At 39.8% G+C, this 23829-nt stretch overlaps 1 protein-coding gene across 4 annotated transcripts in view; it reads right to left on the reverse strand.

Annotated features, from left to right (window-relative positions):
* Nucleotides 1-23829, reverse strand: part of TLN2 (talin 2) — a 301840-nt gene that overhangs the window by 144442 nt on the left and 133569 nt on the right. For all 4 annotated transcript variants that reach the window (XM_067534804.1, XM_067534801.1, XM_067534802.1 and 1 more), the window contains 7 exons: nucleotides 17181-17352; nucleotides 12737-12834; nucleotides 11661-11790; nucleotides 9963-10115; nucleotides 7982-8124; nucleotides 4852-4979; nucleotides 2265-2328 (listed from right to left, as the gene is read on the reverse strand). In XM_067534804.1, coding sequence (XP_067390905.1) covers nucleotides 2265-2328; nucleotides 4852-4979; nucleotides 7982-8124; nucleotides 9963-10115; nucleotides 11661-11790; nucleotides 12737-12834; nucleotides 17181-17316 — 852 coding nt within the window. In that variant the 5' untranslated portion in view covers nucleotides 17317-17352. The remainder of the gene's footprint in view (nucleotides 1-2264; nucleotides 2329-4851; nucleotides 4980-7981; nucleotides 8125-9962; nucleotides 10116-11660; nucleotides 11791-12736; nucleotides 12835-17180; nucleotides 17353-23829) is intronic.

Genomic DNA, 23829 nt, shown 5'->3' on the forward strand with positions numbered 1-23829 from the left:
TCAGAGATAAATACAACATTCCCTGCGAGGTCATACCCTGATTTATACACTGAAGTTACACCATTATCCATCCTAATTTTGCACATTTTAACTTTTTTCTTTTTTGACAGCCACTGTATATTGATAAGGGATTTTCCTACCTGTCCACAATTACACAGACAACTGTTTCCTAGTGGTGACAATTTATTTAGAAATACTCAAATACTAATTGTTCAATATTGGTTCCAATATACATTGCATTGAATTCAACACAACTAAGTTTTAGCCATTGTGATGTCCACTCACCTCACGGCACTTCAGCAACCTTCACCTGGCTGAAAATGGAGGATTTATTTCTACTATGTTTTGTCTCTTGGCCAGTTTCTTACTCATAAGAGCTCTTTACCGCTTATTTCATGACTACTTAGTTTCCATAATAGCCTCTTGTAAGAGACTTTCCCAAAAGCATGCTAAAAGTCCAAAATAATGTTAGTTGGTTCCCCTTTATCTAGTACTTTGTTGACATGCTCAAAGAGTTCCAATATATTTGGGAAAGACATGATTCTTCCATACAGAAGCCAACCTGGTTCATTCCAATGGTATCATGTTCATCTAGGAGTTTAATTCTTGGTAAATGATAATTAAAAACATTTACTGGATACTGAAATAAGGCTTACCGGTCTATTACGACCCTACTTTTACCTTCACTGTTACTCCTCTAGAGCTTCTTGTCCCCTTGCTCAACCAATCCCAGACTCCCCCCACTTCCTCTTCTCTTGGCCCTCTCCCTCTCCGCTCCTAGTCCTAGCCTGTTTCACAATCCAGCCCCTACTCACAGCCCCTGCCTTCCCTTAATATACCCCCTTCGTGCCTGCCCACACCTGCTCTTATCCCCTTTTCCCATTTCCTCCTCCTCCTCCTTCATTCAGCCTGGGTGCCAGCAGGGGAAGTATCAAGAACATAGGGAACTGTCCCCCTGTTCTCTGATCTGGTGACCAGCACCCCAATGGCCCATAACAGCTGGGAGGAACAACTGGAGATAGTCCTGCTGAGCCACTATATCACCTAGCTGGAGCATTGTCAGCTGACGTTGCATGTGCACTCCAGTTGGCACATAGGAACTCTGAAAGCACACCTCTGCAGTACACCCAGGGCAGATGGAATATTTAGAGCTGCCAAGCTCCAACAAGCCCTCTGCAAATATTCAGAGTGAAATTCTTCGGAAGCATATAACTTGGCCATACTGGACTGCTTTTCACAGCGATGGCAAATGACACATTCCTAACAAGAAGAAACCCCCCTGCCAAATTTTAAGTCCATGCTCCTAAGTAAGTAAGTGCAAGAGCTTCTCAACAAATCTCTTGTAAAAAGTATTTTTAACATGGACAAAACAATGTATTTTCCCCTAATATCATCCTCAGAAATGGCTGAACCATGTTTGCTGAAACATTACAAAAAAAATTCAGTCTGTGGCGGACATCCAGCCTGGAAAAGTGTCAGGCAACCATAACCATAGGTGGCACTAGTAGTTCTACCTATAACAAATTCATGAGTGAAAGAATTCCTTGATTGGGAGTGAGATGGATAAAGAGGATAACACTTGACAATTTTCTAGCAGTGCGCAGTTAAAATGATGTCCTACGCTGAGATCATAGGTCACTGCCATTTTCTTTCATGACTTGAGTGAGCATATTTCAGCTGCTAACTTCAAAATTTTCCAGACTAGATAAAATTGCTGATATATACTTACGTTTTGCCAGGTTTATATAATAATCAACACTGACACATATGTGCAAGATCCTATAAAACATTTCCAGCAGTATCAGCATGTTGTGTATTGGATCATTTCAGTCTTATACAATTTGATGCTTCCCAGGCACATCTCTGAATTCGAGCATTAGCCAACAGGACGCTGTTGTACACAACACTTCAAGCTCACGCTTGAGCTATGAAGACATGAAAAGCTGTGTGGATAAAACTAAACTGACCTTCCTAAGTGAGCTTCTATTTCACTGCCAATGCACATCCTTGTAGTTCATCAAAATTGTAAAAAAGGTCTAGAGACCTTTGAACATGCATTGAAAAGTGAATAACCTTCAACAACAACAGAGGATAATAAATCTGCCAATGGAGGAAAAGAGAAGTTGTCAGCGTCTTTACACTTGAGTTAGTGAGAATTTATTATGTAAGCAGAGTACATGCACAGACTACAGAGCTGTGAAAGCAAACTCTTATTACACTTTCAGAAGAAAAGAGACTATTAGACTTTTCAGTCTTATAATTACCTGAAATATTTTCTTTTCAGCTCCTCTTTGTTTGATATATTCTTTAGGCAGGAATTCTTTTAGACTGGAAAAATAATACTATAGTTAAAGAATAGTTTTGTCTCCCATATCCCTCTGCCAGCAATAAGTCCTTCTGGCTCCTAAAATAGGCATAAAATATCCTATGATGAAAGAAAACCATGACTAACTAAATATCAGAGGTGAGGTTAAGGGGATAAATTGGCATTAAAAAAAAGCCATTTCAGCTACATCCTTATGTGATGGTACTTCATGGTTTTTCTGGCTGATAAAGTAAATAGCTGGGATTCTTTCCTTCACTAAAGTTTCTGATATATTTCAGCAGTTTGAAATATTGCTCAAAGGAGTTCATATACAGATGTTAAGCACTGATTTGATTTTACTTTAAGGGAAGAAATCAAAGCACAAACCAACTATACATCTGCCATTCAGTCACTGCCCCTGCTTTCTGGTAGCACGGCAGAAGGTAAGAAAGAAGATATTAAAAAAGGAGAGTTATTGCTTGTTATAAAATAGCTTGGATTAAAGGGAGCTATTTGATTGGTTACTGGTTGAGCTCGGAGATCAAAAATTTGGGTGGGCAATTTAACTACTTAATATTTCCCTTTTATCTACATACCAGTGAAAAAGGGCTTCTTTAAGACCTCTCTAATAACTATTATTTTCTCAACTGTAAAAGCACAGCCTGCCCATGTAGATTCCATGCAAAACTGAAATAGTTCTTCATCCAGCTATTTAAGATTTGATCAACCAGGAGCTTTCACAGTTTATACTAATGGAAATTTATTTTGGCATGTGCTGTATGGAAATTCCAACAACTAGTATCTAAGTGTTAACAAAATGCAGGCAATAATCTTTATTTGCCAAGAATCATTTAACAATGACAAAAAAGGATAAAATGAAGGAGCTCTTTCTATAAACATATTGTAGATATGGTAAACTAAACCAAACTGTTCTGGAAAAATGCTGAAAAGTAATGAACCCTATTTGTTTTGAATTGTTTTTATATAAGCAGATAGACTCTCATATGGAAGCCTGTATTGTTTTGAGTTCACATTGGTCAGTCAATGGACACTGCTCAATCCTATTACAATTGAGCAATAAGGTGCAATTTACATGCAACTTCAACTCTTTCACACATAGATTAAACAAATCAATATATTTCACTGGCAAATATGAAAACATTTGGAAAAATTCTTCCAGGAACATGAACTGAATTCTTGTTTTTCAAGCTGGAAACAAAGTTGCTTAAAAATTTCTTTATAAAAAGACTAATGAGAAGCACATCCAAGAATTGGCATGCACCTGCATAATGAATATATACAGTGTGTACCAGTGTCACATAAAATACTTCATTCTTCTGACTGAATTACAACTAATTAAAATAAAATCATTTCTAAGAAAAAACCCTAGAGACAACAGGCTCTTTTTAAACTGAGTTGTATGTGTAGTCCACTAGAGGAAAACTCTCCTCTTTCCTCTAAGATATGAAATTCAATTATTTATATACTGTTTGTCAAAGATACAATCATACAATCCTAGAAACTGAGTTGGAAGGAACCTGTACAGGTCATCAACACCAGCTCCCTGTGCAGAGGCAGGACCAAGTAAACCTAGTCCTTCCTCTGCAATGCATTCTGTAGTTTGATGAATTACAGTATGTCTACCACAGCCCACACAATGGAAATCTACATTCTGTAGTTTGGGTCCAACACAGAGAAAGGGCTGCTGGGTATGACAACTTTTTATTTTTTGGAATTAACCAGAAAAGACTAAACCTAGAAAGACTGTCAGCAACTGAACTTTGTTGACATTGCACAGCAGTTTGAGAGAGGCTTAACGAGCTCAATCGTGGGAAACCTTGGAGCGATGGGAAAACGGATTTAAAAAAAAAAAAAAAAGAAATAATGCTTTTAAAAAGGAGCACTTATTGTGAACACTAGATCCAGATGTCATAACCTTCACTTAGTATTACCATAGCACTTCTACAGCAACCCGCTCTATCACATCACTTCAGGTGGGTAATACAGAGAGAATGCTCAAACCATGAAGAAATGAAGATGCTGTTACGTCATTGTTATGCAACCAGTCTCAGCAACAAGTAATGAGGACTAGGAATCAATTAAGTTTATTACATATAGTGTTTTCTGAGCCATCAGTAGCTCTTTAAATAAAGAGTCATTGATCAATCAGTAGTGAGACTAAATACAGACAGTACATGGAAAGTTTGAGTACTCAAATTAATTGGAACTGAAGGATGTTTGCTTTTGTGATTTGCCTGCATAACTGAGCAACGTGTAACAGTTGGCTCAGGGAACTGTTACAATAATTAAGAGTTCTAGACAATCAAGGTGCACAATATGTTCCAAAGCATATCACCATTTTTAAGAGATTCCCTTGGATAACTTAAATCCAGTAAAAAGCTCACTAAGGTAATGATTTAAGAAATGGCAGACTCATCATCCAGGATCAGTCTAAAAGTACAGAAAAATAGAACACACCCACTGTTTTATGCATCTCTGCCCGGATAGAAAGACACTCAAATTTAGAAATTAGCAAAGTAGTTTACTCTAAAAATCCCGGTTTGTGTTTGTGCTCTACGTGAGGTCCAAACTGGATTTGCGCTTGAAAGCCTCCAAACTCGCATGCCTTCTCGAAGGAGACCGGATGGGAGCCATTCAGAATGTCATCTCGAGCCTAAAAAGGTAAGTAGAGACATGTCAAGCACATCAGAAGCTGTTACAGTGTCTCTGAAATTCCTTGACAGCCAGAACACAAGCCAAGAATCAAGCAGCAAGCTTCCCTATCGGAATGCATTGAGCATTCTACTGTGGATAGTTTTGTATTATAACTAAAAAAATAAAGCAAGGACCAGGTCCCTCCTCAAGTGTAAATCTGCACAGTCTCACTGAGGCCAAGAGCGCTGCCCCACTTTACACAACTGAACATCTTGCCTAAATATTGCACATGACACATGTACAATATATCATGCTGTAATAGAAAGGAAGGTTATCTACCTAATTAACATGGATAATACTGATTGCAAATGTCAGAACAGTGACAGATGAAGGTCAACTGCATTCTCCTTTCTTGTTGTGTGTATAAATTTAGCGGTTGCAAAAGTGCTTGAACACCAGGACTGTAAAATCCAGTCACCTTTCACAGACCCTGCAGACACAGTCTGCAGACCACCAGAGGTCCAAGGAGCACAGGCTGAAAATCACTGGTCTAAGGTAACATCCACTAGTGGAGTTAATATTCCTCATTGGGGAAGGTCCTGACAATGGGGGAAGGGCAAAGACATTCTCCAGTGTAAGTCTCTGACTTTCTTGGAGTGTGAGGGGGTCCAAACCACTTGTACTGAAACCACTTGTACTGAACGGGTCAGAAGAGGGAGACTTCCTGTTGCTATCACCGGTGGCGGCATCTCTGATCACACTGGCACCGATGAACCCAGAGATTTCAATGGTACTGGTGGAATGGGTGTCACTGGAATGGGATCTGGTACCAAAGAAGTCCTTCCTTTATGGGTGTTAGAGTCCTGGCCTGGGACTTTGCATGTCCTAAGGCCTTAGAGGTTGACAGAGTTCGTTTGCTCAACCTCTAAGGACAGACAATTTCACAGATGACTTAGAAGGAGACCTACTCTTATGTTTGTGTGAGTGTTCCCTGCCTTCCCAATGAGACCCCTGAGAGGGAGTCTGAGGTGACAGACTCCCCTGTAGCGGAGTCGGACCTCGTAGTGGGAGGTGTACTCTGTGTAGATTTAGGCTGATGTACAAGGGGTGTCCCCTGGCTTGGGTCCAACTGCAGCCTCATAGCCTTTTCTATGAGGTGTTTTCTGAGCCAAAGTTCCTACGCTTCACAGGTATGGCTAGGCGAAGAGCAGCAGATATTATGCCTAGCCATGACATGCACCTTACAAAAACAGTACAAGCATTGCGCACGGTTGTCACCGACCAAAAAGGAATGAAGGCAGGATACTCAATTTTGAAGCCCAGAGTTCTTGGTGTAGACTGATACTCTAATGAAGTATGGAGTGGGGAATCCAAGTATGAAAACTTTACTAAAAGCTATAACAACTATTAAATACTAACTAGAGACATAGCCATACCTGAAAAGCACTAAGGCAATGCTTAATATGCTGAAAATGAAGAACCTGAAGGAGAGCTCTGAATACTGGAGGTTCCAACTTGGGCCATGCGGCGGTAAGAAGGAACGGGAGAAGCGGTTGGCCTGCCCCGCCCGTTCTTGATTGGAGGCACAAGGAGAGCAAGAGCACATGAATGGGCCCATGGGCACCGCTTTCAAAATTCTCCAACTCCAGGGGCAAGGAATGCATGTGTATCCCCAATGGAATACCGACAGGGACCGGCACTCAAAGAACTCTTCCCTCGGAGCCTGACCAGTCATCTGACGGTAAACTTTCAGTAATCATGGACCTTGACCAGATTCAGGGGAACTGACCTATTAGTTAATCTCCATGCCACATAATTCATTCCTATAAAGTGACTTTTTTACACGTTTGCATAAGGAGCACGTTTAGGATGTTTGGAAAAAACTTGTACTCAAACAGCAGCGTTAAACCATTCATACTGCTGATGCATTAAAACAACATGTTTTGTTAGAAGCAGCCAGTCTATTTTAGACAAGCTTTTTAGAAGTTAGCTATAACACGTAGAATTTAATAGCAGGGGTGCTTTAAGAATTATGCTAACTATTCCCTCTGAAAAGTATACCTATCTGGTCCAGATATATTTTGCCTTTTTCTTGTAGCCCCAGTTGTCCTGGAAAAGCCAGAGTTCAGACTTGGCAATTAAGAGAAATTTAATGATTATGAAAATTAAGGGCAAAAACCAGAAACCCTCTTTTATAATGAAGGCAGGTGCTTTGGCCTCGTCCCCAAACAATATGTAACTGCATCTCCCATCTCAATATGGTCAGCTGAGTCATTATAAACAAGGCCGTAGAAAGTGGGAAGTGTGGTTCTATCATGAAACACCAAGACACAAAATAACCTCAAATGCCATTTTAACAATGACAATTTTATCAATGGCCTACACATCCAATTTGCTCATTTTAATAGTAAATAGCTTTTCCAGCTGCCAACACCTCAACCAGTCTGGAAAAGTCAAGCAGCGTTTCTTCAGGATTATCCATCATTAAATATTTTTGCTGAGGCAGTCTGCCCTCAGTTACACAAACCCATAGTCTTCAAATGCTGCAACTCCCCTGTTCACACAATCGTGTGTAGGGTTGCATAGGCAGAAAAGAGCAAAATTTGGTCCTGTTTTGGAACTTGGGGAAAAATTCTGCTGAAGCACCAGGAAGAGCAGAATCCAGTTCTTGCTTTGATAACTTTGCTCATTCTACAGAGCTAACAGGAATATGGAATACAAACTTTTATCCATTGAAATAAGCATGTGCCCAACTACATACAACCGATCAGATCCCTGTTCAAGACTCTGCTTTTTCTACATTACTTTTCAGAAGAGAACCAGACATCAAGACGTGTGGATGAGGCTCATGAAAGAGTGATAGAACTTCCCCAATTTCCAGTTCAAACGCAGGGCTGGGATGGGAAAGCAATAAGAGCATGTGGCAGCTAAACACACAAGCAGTTACAGTATTTGCTATAACAATACCAGGCAGAATCCCTCAGCAGGATGGAAGAGGTTTCTCTGCTGTACATACTATACCTGAACATAAAGCAAGTTCAGCTGAACAGGATCTCTTGAATCTACATTCTGGTCTGAATAAAAGAATTTTCGCCTCAGCAGCAGCGTTTCATTTTCATCAACTCCTTGTTCTCTGAATGTTCGACTGTGATCCAGCCAATTTACTGGAACAGAAACACAACACACACCTTCGTAAGTATTCAGTACTGCCCACTCCAATGATATTTGTGGGAGTGATGTGATATGTGGTGTTTTTCTTGAAGTCCCAGATCCTGGATTAATGCAAATGTGGGAATCACTGCTTTCATTTTAAAGAGGTTTCTAGCTCTCATTGTTGCAGGGAGAAGCTTGAAAACATGAACCCTAAAGATTCAAAAAGAAGAAGGCAAGTATAAAAAGACCCAGTTTTTGGACATTGTGGTTTATATTTTTTAAAATAGTGCTTGGGTTTGTAAGGACTGTATGTAACAAATTTACATTTTATGTTGCAAAAATTACCCCAAACCAGGATGCAAAGTATGCTCTACATACACATTTACATATGTTGACATCCATGTGTGTTCTGCTTGTCTGAGACAATATTTGCACTTGAAACCACAACGATGAATGTTACAGAAATACAAGTTAGATAGATGAAATATGCACAGTGCTAAAGTAACAAGATACCGTGAGGTACTGTACATTTTCTTTCAAGCTAAACAGATGTATTATGGAATGAGTGCCCATCATATGCATGAATCTGCTCTATTTTTCAGCAGATACTATGAAAGTTGCAATTGATATTACAGTCCAAAACATTAGGCAAATAGATAATGGAATTTCAGTTAGAATTTAGTGGAAATTTGTTGTAGCATAATTTATGAAAATTATTGAAAGCATAAATGCAAAGACATTTGTAGTTTACATGTTAGTTTTACATGTCTTCTGAGCCATGGGGTAAAAATAAATCAACTATGAGCATACAAATACATTTTCTCTCTGTAGCTTTCTATTCTTAATTGCATATTGTTTTAAAACACTGGCCTTTGATAAGATGACCAGGGTCAAAAACACATGGCCAAAAAATGAGTAACTTAGCGTAAGAGCCTTTATGGAAGATGGAACAAAGGTAGCATGCCATTTAAAAACCGTTTTGTGTTGCTGTATTGTGAGAGCACGTTATACTGACTGTTCAACCATATGTAACACAGAGGGCAGTGTTTTGGTTTCTTGCCATGTACCATTTATATTTTACGTACAGAAAGAGGCAAAACTACATTTCATTGGCCTTCAGCAAAAGGGTAATAAATTAGAAAAACGAGAAGGCAACAGTAGTTAAATATCCTTCCTCAGTACAATATAATGAAACCACTGTGGGATTGAAATCCCTCTACCAATGACATGGTAATTGCATTATTACTGCATCTAGCACTAATTTTCAACCTACGTAATAACTAAGGATACAATTTTGTCACAGAGGTCATGGATTCTGTGACTTCTCCAGCTTTCGCCCTGCAGGAGCAGCCCCCATGGCCAGAGCAGTGGCTGAGACTGGGTCAGTTCCTACAGCTGAAGCAGCCGCCGGCAGTCAGCCCTCAGCAATGCTACAACGGTTAGTCCCCCACCAGATTTCTTTTAGTACAAGTCAGGGACAGGTTGTGGGCTTCTGTGAATTTTTCTTTATTGCACACGACCTGTCCATGACTTTTACTAAAAATACCCATGACAAACTCTTAACCTTAATAACAACTGTCCTCCAGTGGCTAACAGCAAAAAGGCAGCTTTTCAACTGGATTTAAAAATACACTGAAGCAACAAGACACCACATACCAGACATGATATTCCACCTAGTCATATGGAGTTTTCCTGGATTTGTATATGGAAGGTAAGCGCATCAGATAATCTGATGAGAGATGTCCCAAAACCAATAACCACCTTCTGGGTTCTTCTCTTTCCCCCCACCAGATGGTTCTCCAGAAACACATCCAACTAGTCAAACAGCCTCTTGAGGTACAGTACTCACAATCATCATCTGTATGAAGCTTTGCCTTCAACTTCTCCATTTTTCTTTCATCTCGTAACAACGTCCTGTCTTTCTTAAGTGTACCTGTGCCCTCTTCTTTTTTCTCTTCAATGCTCTCCTGTATGAGGGAGTACTCTTCATAATTGGTTATTCCTACAAGTGTGAAAACAGGGTAAGCATACAACTCCAGCAGCCAAAACATGAACATTTAATGTATACCAGGACAGCAGGAAAGGGTTTATTCTAAATATTGATTAAAATGTGGTATATTTGACTTTAAAATCTAAGGACATTCCAGACCAAGTGCTACAGTGTATTATTATATGAATTTATAAAGTCAACCTTTCCAACAAAAATTGGTACCCAAAGCATAACATCCTTCTACCAGGCTCAGAAAATTATCCTTCAAAAAACTATACACTGAGTGTGTGAAGCTGATTCACTATTGACCTTTTACCAACCTCAGGAAAAAGTTGCTTTCTTTAACTTTTTTAGATCTCCTGAGAAAGGTTGCCAGCTCAAGCGCTAGTGGATTTTGAGCAGAATAAAGTTCCAGAACTGAGGACATGCGATGGAGAACTCCAGGTCATGGACTCTTGCCATTTCTTCCTTGAGGACTCAGCAGCTTGAGCATGGCCAGTATGTGCAGAGAAAATGTGGCAGAGCACTGGGAAAGAAAGTCTCTGAGACAATGAGATTCTAAGCAACTTCAGGGCTTTGCAGGTGGCAATCCTCACTATAAATTTCACATGGAACAGCACCGGGTGCCTGTGCAGAGCATTAGCACATGTTTAAACTGCTCTCATTTCTTTGTCCTGCTTGTGTTTTCCAGTATTTGTTAAGCACCGATAACGTGAGATGTGCTATTCAGGACTGAAAGAGAGTCTAAGATGACTAAGGAGCCATGATCTACACCAGCTGCTCTGAGTGGCTCCCATGGTCAACTCCAGACAGCACACAATACCACAGTCAAGTCTAGAAGTGACAGCAATACGGGTTCCCCTGGCTAGGCATGTTCATGAAATAAGCAGGTGAAAATGAAAGAAGGCATTCCTGGTCACCTAGCTACTGCTTTACATCACCTGGAGAAATGACCTATTTTTGCATTGTTCAATAAATGGTAGCAGTTTGTCAATGTATAATTCACATTAAATTTAATACCCAATTCAAACCGGCATTAAGACACTTCAAGACCAAATTCAAACCAGCATAATTCAGTCCTGTATGTCTTTAGGAATCACATTAATATAAACAGAAGTCTTAGCCTCTCGATAAGATATAAGAGTAAATTCTATCACTGATTAAATATTAGTTAGGCATGAAGTTAGTTTTATTTTACCATCTCACAGAAGGAAGCTGCATGTGGAAGAAATAACAAATACTGAAATATTTAGAACATTAGATGTCAGATAACTTAAGTGCCTCTGACTGGTGAGTACTATCTGGTGGCAAAACTTTTAAGACGTAAATCCCTACTGACTCACACAGGAAGACAGATGCCGCTGCTTTTCAGAATGTGAAAAAAGCCATTTTAACACAGCTTAACTGATGTTGAACACTACCTGTTTTCAAATAGGCATAACAAGACTGATGTTGATAATTGCTGTACACAACATGCATTGAATTCTAAAACCCAACGTACAAAATATAGGAAAAAAAGTCATGTTATCGTAGAGATTCCGGCCCAAGAAATCTCACCTATCCTGCTGCAAATGGTAACCAGCAATTCACCAACAGTTTTAGAATCATCCACCATAACTGTTTTCACTGACCCATCCAGCATCCGTATTTTCTGAGGTCTCTGTTTCTTTTTGTACTCCAAAATATCCTAGGAAATAAACCACATAAAGTTACACAGCTTCAGAACCATTCCGACCCAGTAATCTACTGATGTAGCTGAAATCTGAAGCAGATGTAAGTTCTAAGTTGACAAATGCAAAAAATATTACTTTTTAAGAGCTATTTAGATAAACTTTTAAAGTTTGTTGCCTGCATCAAGGGCTAGTTCTACTATACAGAGTCAACATTGCTTTAGTTTAAAAAGCTGTGTTACTGACTTAACTAAACCCTTTTCTTCCGGCCTTCAATAACCTGCTTAGCAAACTTACACTGGACTGAAAGTTGCCTAGGACATTGTAGCACAATGCACAATCATGCTGCAGCGTCTTCATGCCAGAACGGTATGCCACTTGAGGGGGTGGCTTTACTGCGGTGATTTCTGGATCCATTGAGCGGATCCAGATAGGTTGATCTGATGGCAATGACTTTGTCGCCGTCAGTGTAGACATACCCCAAGTTACCTCGGTGGTCTCTATGGTCTCTGGAGCAGCCCAGGACTGGCATAAAAGGTGGCTTAAACCCACTTTAGCCCCCAGAGGTGCTAATTCTGCATCGCACCTCTCAAATGAATCTCACCCCCGGGAGTTCAAACCCTACTAAAAATATTAATTCACTTCTGCCTCCCACTCACGTGTGACAGAGAAAGGATAATCTCTCCTCCGGAATGAAAAGGCCAAACCACCTTCCGGTACTGTACTGATGTACATGTGTTTGGATGCTAAATGACCAATATTTGCCACTCAGTCAGGAAATTACTAAGTATTTTTTATTCTTTTAGTTGGGTATTCTGTTGTACGGTGCTTGTCAAAACTGACGCTTGTAGGATAACAAGTGTTTTTTCCTTACATCAAAATGTTTTTCAAGGAGTAAAGTTCTTTGAACTACATGACTGTCTCAAGATCTGTTGGTGAAAAGATGACAGAATTTTGTCATACCCCGCTTCGCAGCATGTAATAATCCAGTGTCCTTCCAGCTTCCAACCAAATACCTTTCCGAGGATCTTCGTCTGACAAGAACAGTCCATAATCAGAGGCTGAAGAACAAAACAGAAAAGGCACTAGTACTGTGGTAAAACAAACTAAGAAAAACAATATGGTGACAAAAATACAAGTTCCTGTCGCAAGTTACCCTTCTGCTCTGAATGAATGCTTGGTAGTAGTGTAGTCACTCCAGTTAAAGAATATTTAGCTTAGACAGCAGAGGGCAGGATTTTAAAGATAGGCTTCATTCTAGACTGAAGGGGATGGTTCATCAAGCAAGCCTCATCCTGAATGTGTAATACACAGTTATAATTAACTATACTTCAATAAGATATTTTTATAACCATCAAAAACACAGAAGAGCTCAGATTTAAGATTTACTTGGTCAATTTATACCACTTTAACCAATAGTTCAGCTTTAAAATATGCAGAGTTTGCTTGATGAAACTGTTTCACTGAATAAGCTAAGAGTCCATGCAAAACATCTAATTCAATTGATAATACTTTCCTGGTAATTTCAACTATGGGAAGTTACGGGAAGGTCACGGGAAGTGATTATTCCCCTCTATTCGGCATTGGTGAGGCCGCATTTAGAATATCGTGTCCAGTTTTGGGCCCCCCACTACAAAAAAGATGTGGACAAGTTGGAGAGAGTGCAGCGGAGGGCAACAAAAATGATTAGGGGGCTGGAGCACAGGACTTATGAGGAGAGGCTGAGGGAACTGGGCTTGTTTAGTCTGCAAAAGAGAAGAATGAGGGGGGATTTGATAGCGGCCTTTAACTACCTGAAAGGGGGTTCCAGGGAGGATGGGGCTAGGCTGTTCTCGGTGGTGGCAGATGACAGAACAAGGAGCAATGGTCTCAAGTTGCAGGGCGGGAGGTCTAGGTTGGACATTAGGAAAAAGTTTTTCACTAGGAGGGTGGTGAAGCACTGGAATGGGTTACCTAGGGAGGTGGTGGAATCTCCATCCTTAGAGGTTTTTAAGCTGAGGCTTGACAAAACCCTGGCTGGGATAATATAGCTGAGGTTAGTCCTGCTTTGAGCAGGGGGTTGGACTAGATGACCTCCTGAGGTCCCTTCCAACTCTAATATTCTATGATTCTCTTTTGTATCCATCATAACAGTGTCTGTGAGCATGCTGCACATACTTTGGACTAAACACTTGGCAATCCGTTTAATTAAAGGAAGTAATTTACTATTTTGTACTTCAAAGGCATGACCCTACATCCTCAGAAGTCAATGGCAAGACATATTGACAGCAATAGTGAAGAGTTAGATCCTTACAGACTACCGGCCATTAGAAGTATAACAAAATAAAGACCATAAAGCCTAGAGAGGTTTCTGTTCTTGTTGAATAAAAGGCTTAAACACCCAAAGATATTGAATTTTTATACAAATTGATTTGACCCAGCTTTCAAATAAAGATTCTGCTTGCCTCCATGCTTTTAATAGATGCTGTGTAACTCAACTGTCTCAAATATACAATTTATGAAAAAAATAAGCTTCTCGGAAGAGGACTTTAGCCTAAAAACATGGAGCTGTAATGGAGAAATTTTTTCTAAGCCCCTGAAAGAAAAAACTCACCAGAAAGTTCCTTACATACATTAAATTAGGGAACTAATCACGGGAAAGGAAATCGATACACACAACGATGATTAGGAAATGTAAGTTTAGCATACAGTCAATTATATCAAATCATTCCACAAATTGTGCATCTAATATAGCTTCAAATGTTCATGCCTCTCAGTTCAATCATGAACAAGCAATTATCTTTGCACAGTATATATTCATCTTACAGAAAAATTAGCATATTGTATTTTTTGCATTCTCGTTCTGGCATGACAGTGACCTGCCAACCAGTCTGTAGCACTTGGTGTAATTACCTAGTGTCCCAAACTAACTCGTCAATTAGCTTAATCAGCAAAAGAAATATGATACAGTAGCTCAGTAATTATATTTCTACTTAGCAGTGTCATTCACATACTCATTGCAATGCAGTTGTATGTTTTAAACAACCATCTACACAAGAGAAAAACTAATTAGATAAGTTCCCTTCCTCTTGCACCTGACCTTCAAAAGGTTTCCAGCCCTACATTTCTACTGTTTCAATAGAGAAGTTGAGTATGCTCAGCAGGGCCCAAGCATAATTTTTTTGGGCCCAGTACAAAGTTGTAACACAGGCACCCTCTCACAACATACCACAATCCCTCATCCCATACATACAATCTCATGAGCCACGAAAAATGTTTTCCTCATGGTAATGGGGGTTGCAGCCTGGGCTAGGCCCCTCAGGGCCTCTGGGCCCCAGTAAAGTGTGCCCTTCCCTCCCCCCCTCCCCTCCAAAAGGGGGGGGGGGGCCTTAAAAGATTGGACCAGTAAAATGCCTATTCTTATATCCACAAACTAAGGCCCTGACATGCTAAAAACACTCTTCTATAAGGGAGAAAATATTTCTATACTAAAAACATACTACAATTCCTGTGATAATTAGACTATCTAGAGAAACAACAATATTTTAGTATCAACTGCTTCAAAATGTGTAACATAAATAATAGCTCTAGAGGAGGAGAGGTATACGTAATCAACAGGTTCCTTTTTTTTTTCTATTATTTGCATTATCGTAACACTTAGGGGCCCAAATCATAGACCAGGACCCCATTCCTGGTTGTAAGGATTTACATTCTAGAGGCACAATAAAAACAGCACTAAGCTAGAGGGCTGTGATAAACCTGAATTGGTTCAGAAAATACATTGTGTAGCCTGACTGACAAAGCTGTATTTACTTTTACGTACTACGCAGTAGCTTGAAAGGGTTCTACCACGAGAAACTACCCAATGTTATAAACTTTTTATACCAAAACAGACAAGATCACAAACTCTGTAATACAGCCAAGAAGACAGAGCCAATACAAAATGGCCAGCACTTGCATACTCACATTATCCCTTGTGAGGAACCCTGGAACTGGTGAGGCGATCCACATATGGTCATCAAGCCAATATGTTCCCACATATCCCACTGCCGTCAGACTGGGTCTTAACTTTTATAGTGGGTTATGCTAGTGCCCATCACATCTCATACAGATTAACAAAAGTGTCAACCTTCTTTCCTGATACGTACCTCCACACTTCAACACTATTGGGGTCCCTATCTTCAATAAGTCAATTAGTCACTTACACTTACGTCAATTGGTTGCCATGGCACACCTGTGGTTAATTCAGGTAAGTTTTGGTCAAATTCAGCTTCCTTTTAAACTTCCCCTAAAATTACAAAAGCGTACTTTTGAGGTATCTTACTTCACCTTTTCCCATCATGTACCACTCTCCTTTATTGTAATACTTACCTTGTGACTCAAGGTCAAACTATCTGTTAATTACAACTGACTTAATAACCACCTACATCATTACTGCAATTTTATATCAAATTACCTAGGCCTTGGTTATGCTAAGATAATCATACAGGCCTGAAGGCCTTTGTATTACAGCTATAATACTTGTGCATTATTTATAAATAGCTCTTACATCACGGCTGGCTAGAGTCCTTTCCTTGTCCATACTACAGTTCTCAACTGCGTTTGTAACCAGTTTGCAGCATGGTTTCACTCAACGTGGTTTGCATCGGCATGTGGCATGTTTAACCTAGGTTGGTAACTATGGGAGCGAACATTGTTTTGCCTGTGGTAGGCCTAAGCTGGCACATAGCTGTCTTTTTGTAACCATTTCAACACTTTTCTTTGCTGTTCACAAGGCCCTGTAACCATGCTTGTATAGTCTGTTTGGCTCAGTAAACTCCTCTGCCTCAGCTCCGAGTGCACTGTGTCCCTTTTGCTGCTGAAGTCACTGACTGCACATGTTCCAGGCACTCTCCACTTGCCAGGATACCGGGGAGCAGCTGCCCATATTTCCCCAGACTGCCCTATTACCAACATGGCTTGGCAATGCGGTAGGTGTGACTGTGCAAACATGACAGGGCAAAGCTGCTCATGTCGACACAACCTGCATGTAAGAGAGTTGGCCGGGAAGTGAAAGTCTTGATGATGACAATTTTCATCAAAAATCTAAAAACAGGTTTTTGGCAGCCCAAAAAATGTTCATTTTATGAAAATCTCAGTTTCACGAAAGAGTTGTCTGTTCAAAGTCTTTTTCCATTAAAAAAGTAAAAGACACTTGACCCGCTTTAGTTGTAACCTGCTACAGATGCACAGTTGTGGTTTTAGTGCACACTATACCTTGAAAGACTGGGATTTTTAAAACAATTGCAATTTGACCAAGAACATGAAGTATTAAGAGGAAGGTGCATAGAGAATGTAACACCTTTAAAGTAGAACAAAGAGCTGAGGTGCAACTTAATTTTTATTTTAAACAAATTGGGGGATGGGGACCATAGATTTACATACTAACCTTGCCCCGTCTGAGCCTCAGGTACTCGTTCACGAATAACTCTACATGCATCATACACTGCGGTGGATGGTTCAAACTGCATCGTCTTCACAACATTGCACTGGCGGACGCAGATCTTCAAGGACAGGGCCACCATTGTGCCAGATCACTGGTAGGATCCCTCTAAAAATACCTAAAAAAGCAGTAATTAATGTTTTCAGACTTCCATCTTTCAGTTAATTTAAATGAAATGAAATGAAGTGAAGTGCATAGAAATTAAATACATTCAAATATCCATTCTGTAGAAACTCTCACTAATACATCCCAGCTAGGAGCTATTCAAAGGAGATATTTTTGTTTTAGTTGCTTTAAGACAAGTATGTACATAATTTTACAGATCTATCGCATTGTCTGAGGCATGATAAAATACTGCACTGGATGACAATAAGCAAAGTAAGTGGTCATGGGATAAGAGGGAAAGTCCTTTCCTGGATCAGTAAGTGGTTAAAAGAGAGGAAACAAAGGGTAGGAATAAATGAATGAATAAATAAAGATCCGCAAAAGTCACACCATGCATGCAACAGTATTGGGAGGGGGTGGGGGAGACTAAATAGGACTGATTTTTCCTAGTGTAGGTTTGTCCCACCATGAACAGAATTAGCTGTTTGAGCAGGTGACGGAAGACAACATTTGGAGCAGTAACCAGCACGAGAGGAGCCAGCAAGCAGATCTTGGACAGCAGTCTGACCAAGTTACTCAGATGAGAATGCTAACTCACTGGCATTCCCTAAATTGTTTGAAACACAGCTTTCCACCACAATTTCAACACCCATCGATTAAAACATTCCCACATTAGTATCAACTTTCTGGACACCATGATCAGCTTCAACAATGGAACCCTACAGGCAATTGTATGCAAGAAACCCTTGGATCCCCACACCTACCTTCACACCCCAACATATCAAGACATCTATTATCTACAGCAGACATACCACACAATATGCTCCAAGGAGAAAGTCCGGGATACGCACTTTAACACACTCAGAACTGTCTTTACCAAACAAGGACATTCCACCAGAGCAGTAGATTGTGTCCAGGAATGGGCCACCTAAATTCCCCAAGAGAACTTGCTTCAATACAGAAATAAAACCCCCTCCAATTGCACACCTCTAGCTGTCACCTACCGCCCCACACCGGAATCCTTACAGGGCATCACCAAACTACTACAACCCATGCCTGATGGGGACCCCATCCTGGAAAAAATCTTTCCTGAACCCCCCTCCTCTGACCTTCAATCTCTCCAAGTTCACTGTCAGAAGCAAGCTCCTCACAGGCCATGACAAAGCAACTCAAAGCGACAGTGGACCCTGACAGAACAGATGCAAAACTTGCAGACTTATTTTCCACAATAATCAGCACTCCCCACAGCACACCTTTCAAGATCCATGGGTCCTACACATGCCTATCACAACTGCACTTCATGCAGTGCACTAAATGCCCCAATAGCAACTATGTGGGTGAAAACTAGACAATCATTATGCTCTTGAATGAGCTCACATAGGAAAACGATAGAATTCAAAAACACCACATCACTTTTGGGTGAACACTTCTCACTTTATATCTGACCTCTCAATCCTCATCTTCAACAGTCAACTGCACAACACTTTCAAAAGAGAGCTTGGGAGCTTAAATGTGTAACTTTGTCGACATTAAAAATCATGAACTTAATAAAAATACTAGATCTATAGCTTATTACAACAATCTGTAACCCACCAACCCCCTATAACTACACCTGGAATGGTCCCTTTGAAAATGTGGTAACTACTTACGCTAAACTATCTGTTCAATCTTGTATTTGGCTGGGACACTCTGAGTACCTTTCCTAGACCTAAGGAAGAACTCTGTGTAGTTCGAAAGCTTGTCTCTCACACCAACAGAAGTTGGTTCAATAAAAGAGATCACCTTACCCACCTTGTCTCTCTAATGTTCTGAGACAGACACGGCTACAGCAACACTTCAGGAAACACAGCTGTCACCCATGGGGCAGGATGAATCACAGTCACTTCTATTTCTACTGCACTTGTGCACAATGTGCTGTAACAGGGCCATGATAATGGAACTTCCTGAACTCCCACTCTCTCTTGTATTCTCTCCCTATCGACATGATTAAGCAACCTAAAACAACAACAGGGAATGGTACATTTTAGAAAAGACTTCTTTCCTCCCTCTCTTCTCTTTATATCTTACCTAAAGGTGAGACTAGCAGGCTGCTAATGTCTGACATTTTATGACCTGAATTGATTATTGACTTGCCGATTAGAAAGGTAAAACCGATACTGTGCTTTTCCTGGCACCTTACGTTTTCCATTAATGAAGAGCAGGCAGATACTTTGTGGAATGACTTTAGCCAAAGGGAAGTCGACACTCATAAAAACACAAGTATCAGTATATGTAATGGACTCATCTAACGGCCATTTTGAATTCATGTGTAGAAAAGCCCTCCATGTCCCTGTAGTTCTGCATTTAAAGATGCAGTAGTAAAGAGCATCTCAATGTTTCTTCTACCTCTGTATTTAACAACAGGAAATATAAGTTGCACAAGCACATTATAATGTTCAAACAAATCTACCTATCCATTTTCTATTAAGGCAACTGTAGTATCCTTCACTACAGTGTGTAGTATCCACTTGAAAAAGCACCATACCTAGTGAAATGATTGATTGTTGGTGAGGAATACTAAACAAAGAAAACCGAAAGGTCAAATGAGTGTGTATCTTCAGAAAGTCTGACACCCCGCAGTTACCACATCATGAATTCTACCACAATTGGACCTCATTTTAAGGCTCACTGCTGTAAATCACTTATTTCTCAGATCTGCATCTTTTTATTTATTTCAGAAAACGAAGGCTCAGCCCTGAAGTCAGGGTCCACAAGAACTGAACTATTAGATTTTTTAAAATAATCTTTCCAGACTGGACACTCACATTAAGATGAATAAGACTGATATGAGTCATCTTACATTTAAGGAACTTCTAAATGCAGTCCCTGATTTAGAGAACAGTTTTTGTGTGAAAGGGAAGGAAGAATCTGAAGCATCACTAATCAACATGAAGAGTCAAAAATACTCGACTAAAGTGCTTTCTGGTAAACATAAAATACTGAAGTTTCAAAAAGTAAGCATAGGTTATAATATAGAACAACTCCCTTTATACATTTCTCTGAAAGTCACAGAAGTACAATCTTCAGCCCAATACAAGGTCAGACTAATAAAATCTGAAAAAATAGTACTGAGCTTGAAAGCAGTTTAAACCAATACCACCTAGAATGTTTAATTTAAAAAAATCACTTTGAGATGACCGCATTGCTCATCACCTAGATCAGAAACAAAAATCCTTCTAAGTTGTTTTCACAGTCACCGGAGAACAAAAAAATCATCTACCTTGCCCACAAACAAGCTACAGATTACTTCATTATAAAGCAGCAAGAAGGCTGCTAAATCAAGCTCACACTAATCTGTAATTTGTATATTTGTTAATGAGTTATTACGTCTATTTGCAGTCATTTACTGAATGAAAGCAAATTCCTAGAAATCAGGAACGAGGGACACCATTTGGTATTTACAATTCTGAAAAGTTTCTCCACAAAGATGCAAGAGAAACAAAGTTTGAATTGTTTGCCAGAGCTTAGTGCAGGAACAATTCTTTTTACAGATGCTGTGATATGTAACACCTTCATTTTATGAGTCCAACAGGAAATTTCCATGTGTACTTTGAATGGAACGCACATAGCAATGGACGTTCCGAGTTCTGATTTAAAATTAAGCACCAAAGTCCAATGGACTTGACAGAGAAAACTTATATCAACGTGTTATTTAACTTGCTTTAATATTGGTATCACAGAATAAAACCACCATTTAGCTAAATTCCATTGGAAGTATCACTCAGAATAATCCATGGGGGGTAAGAGTAAAAAGTAAAATACTAGAAATGCTTTGTAACAGAGATGTTAAGAATCAGCTGGATTAAACAGGACAATAGAAGTTTCAGCTCAAGGATTTAGTTCAAGATTAATACTCACTGCTTTTTACCATCTCAGAAATGCTCTGTGTTTAGGCCATATGACAGTTTTCAAACAGACCTTCTATAAGGAAGCACAACTCATTATAGCTTCTGTATAATCTTTACATAAACGCATAATAGTTTTGCATGAAACTGAGTCTCTCGTGACACCTCTTTCTGGGATGGAGAATTCTGTATAAACGCATGGCTATTCTTCAACACACAGAAATGCAACTCAATGACACAAATTGTTCACTTTGTTACATAGGGAAAGTTTCTGTTCGAGAGAGAAATGTTGCTTTAACCACATCAAAATTAAAATCAAACTGCAAGAATATTATTCAGACTATGCCTAGTAAGTTAGTGTTGAAGGTCTGAGCAAGACATAAAACATACTTCAGCAATGTTTAAATATATCTTTTCCAACTGCAAACTCTTCAGGGCAGGGGCTCTGTCTGTACTGCACCTAGCACAATGGGATCCCAAACTATAGTTGACGCTTTTGATGGCTATTATTCTACAAATAACCATAGTCATTTGTCATGTCTGGGCAACAAATGGCAGATGAAATTCAATGTTGATAAATGCAAAGTAATGCACGTTGGAAAACATAATCCCGAACAATACATAAAAATGAACAGTCATTTTTAGCTGTTACCACTCAAGAAAGAGTCATCATGGACAGTTCTCGGAGAACCTCCGCTCAATGTGCAGCACCAGTCAAAAAAGTTAATGTTAGGAACTATTAGGAAAGGGATCAATAGTCGGAAAACATCATAATGCCACTATATAAAGCCATAGTATATCCACATCTTGTTACTGTGTCCAGTTCTGGTTTATTTTGATTTATCATGCTGAGCTATTATGAAATCTTTCACTTATTTCTCCATTTCCTTTCCCCAAATTCTACTTCACTGAAAGCACGTTCACTGTGGGTTGTAGCCCACAAAAAAGATATATTAGAATTAGAAAAGGTACAGAGAGGGGCAACAAAAATAATTAGGGGTATGGAACAGCTTCTGTATGAGGAGAAATTAAAAAGATGAATTGTTCAGCCTGCAATACAGACAACTAAGAAGAGATATGACAGAGGTCTACAAAATCATGACTAGTGTGGCAAAAGTGAATAAGGAAGTATTATTTACCTCTCCACATAACACAAGAACCAGGTTAACAGGCGGCAGGTTTAAAAGGAAGTGCTTCTTCACATAACACACAGTCAGCCTGTGGAGTTCATTGCTAGAGGATGTTGTGAAGGCCAAAAATACAACTGGGTTCAAAAAAGAATTAGATAAATTCATGGAGGATAGGTCCATCCTCCTATTAAACCAATGTTAACCATCCCCCTGTTAAGCCAAGATGGTCAGGGATGCAACCCCATGCTTCTGGGTGTCTCTAAACTTCTGACTGCCAGATGCTGGGACTGGACGACAGGCAATGGGATCACTCAATAATTGTCCTGTTCTGTTCATTCGCTCTGAAGCATCTGGCATTGGCCAGGGTCGGAAGATAAGATATATGGCTAGATAGACCATTGATCTGACCCCGTATGGCCATTCTTATGTCTGTAACTCTCAGCTCAGCCAGTAATGACTTGAAAAATGGAGCTTAAACATCAAAGTGTGTGCATGAAGAGCTGTCATCTCCTAGCTTCAGAAAGTTACCAGGGCAAAGCAAAAACATTTCCCATTTAAGTAATGAAGAAGTGCCTCATTAACAAAATATGCAAGGTAAATTCTTTGAGACCTGGGGTAGATCTTCACTTCAAAGCAGCTGTTCTGTACAAAGTTTGATAAACAGATGGAAATATAATTGCCCTCCTTACATAATGCTCTTCACTGCTACCAAATCCAAATTATTCTGTTGAGTTATTCTGCAGTCTCTCCATTTCCTTTCCCCACATACCAGGTCAGTGAAAGCATGTTCACTATGGGCTGTAGCCCACCACCAGTAAATCAAAATGCAGTTCCCCAACAATCAAGTGTGGCACTTATCAGAAGAGTTCCTGCCATGGCAAAAGGGAAATAAAATTGCAGATTTTAATTTAACTAACCAAATATTAACCGCAGGCAAAATATTTTAATCTAAAACAGTATTTCTGTCAGTATTAAAAAAAAACCCTTAAATCTGTCACAGTGATATCTAAGCCCTGTGCATCAATTAAACACAAAACTCAGAATTCGAGATAGCAAAATCTTTCAGCCTCCCTTATTCCCAGTGAGCAACTTTCTGGAGAGAAGAGATTTTAACTTTTCCTTTTCTTTACCTCTTACTTTCTCACCAGATAAGTGTTGTTTCTGGGACGATGCCACAAGAAGAGAAAGGCTTATGAAGGAGATGGGTCTTGTATTTAGGGTATATCTACGCCGGAAGTGGACGGTTTAATTTCCCGCTCAAGACGACATTCCCCTGATAGAGCTAGCATGCCACAAGGAGAAGTTTAGCCATGGGAGCATGAGCTGTGGGAGGGGTAGGCTGCCATGAGTACATACCTATGGTCTCATACAGGATTGCAATTGGGGGGGGTGGGGAGAAAGACAGCCCCACCTTTTGCTTACACTGCTGCCGCTACACTTGTATTTTAGCATACTAGTTCAATCAGTGCGGGTATG

Source organism: Emydura macquarii, unplaced genomic scaffold, assembly GCF_026122565.2.
Source record: "Emydura macquarii macquarii isolate MOO-44397 ecotype Brisbane River unplaced genomic scaffold, CSIRO-AGI_Emac_v2 contig_3451, whole genome shotgun sequence".
Lineage (NCBI taxonomy): Eukaryota > Metazoa > Chordata > Testudines > Chelidae > Emydura > Emydura macquarii.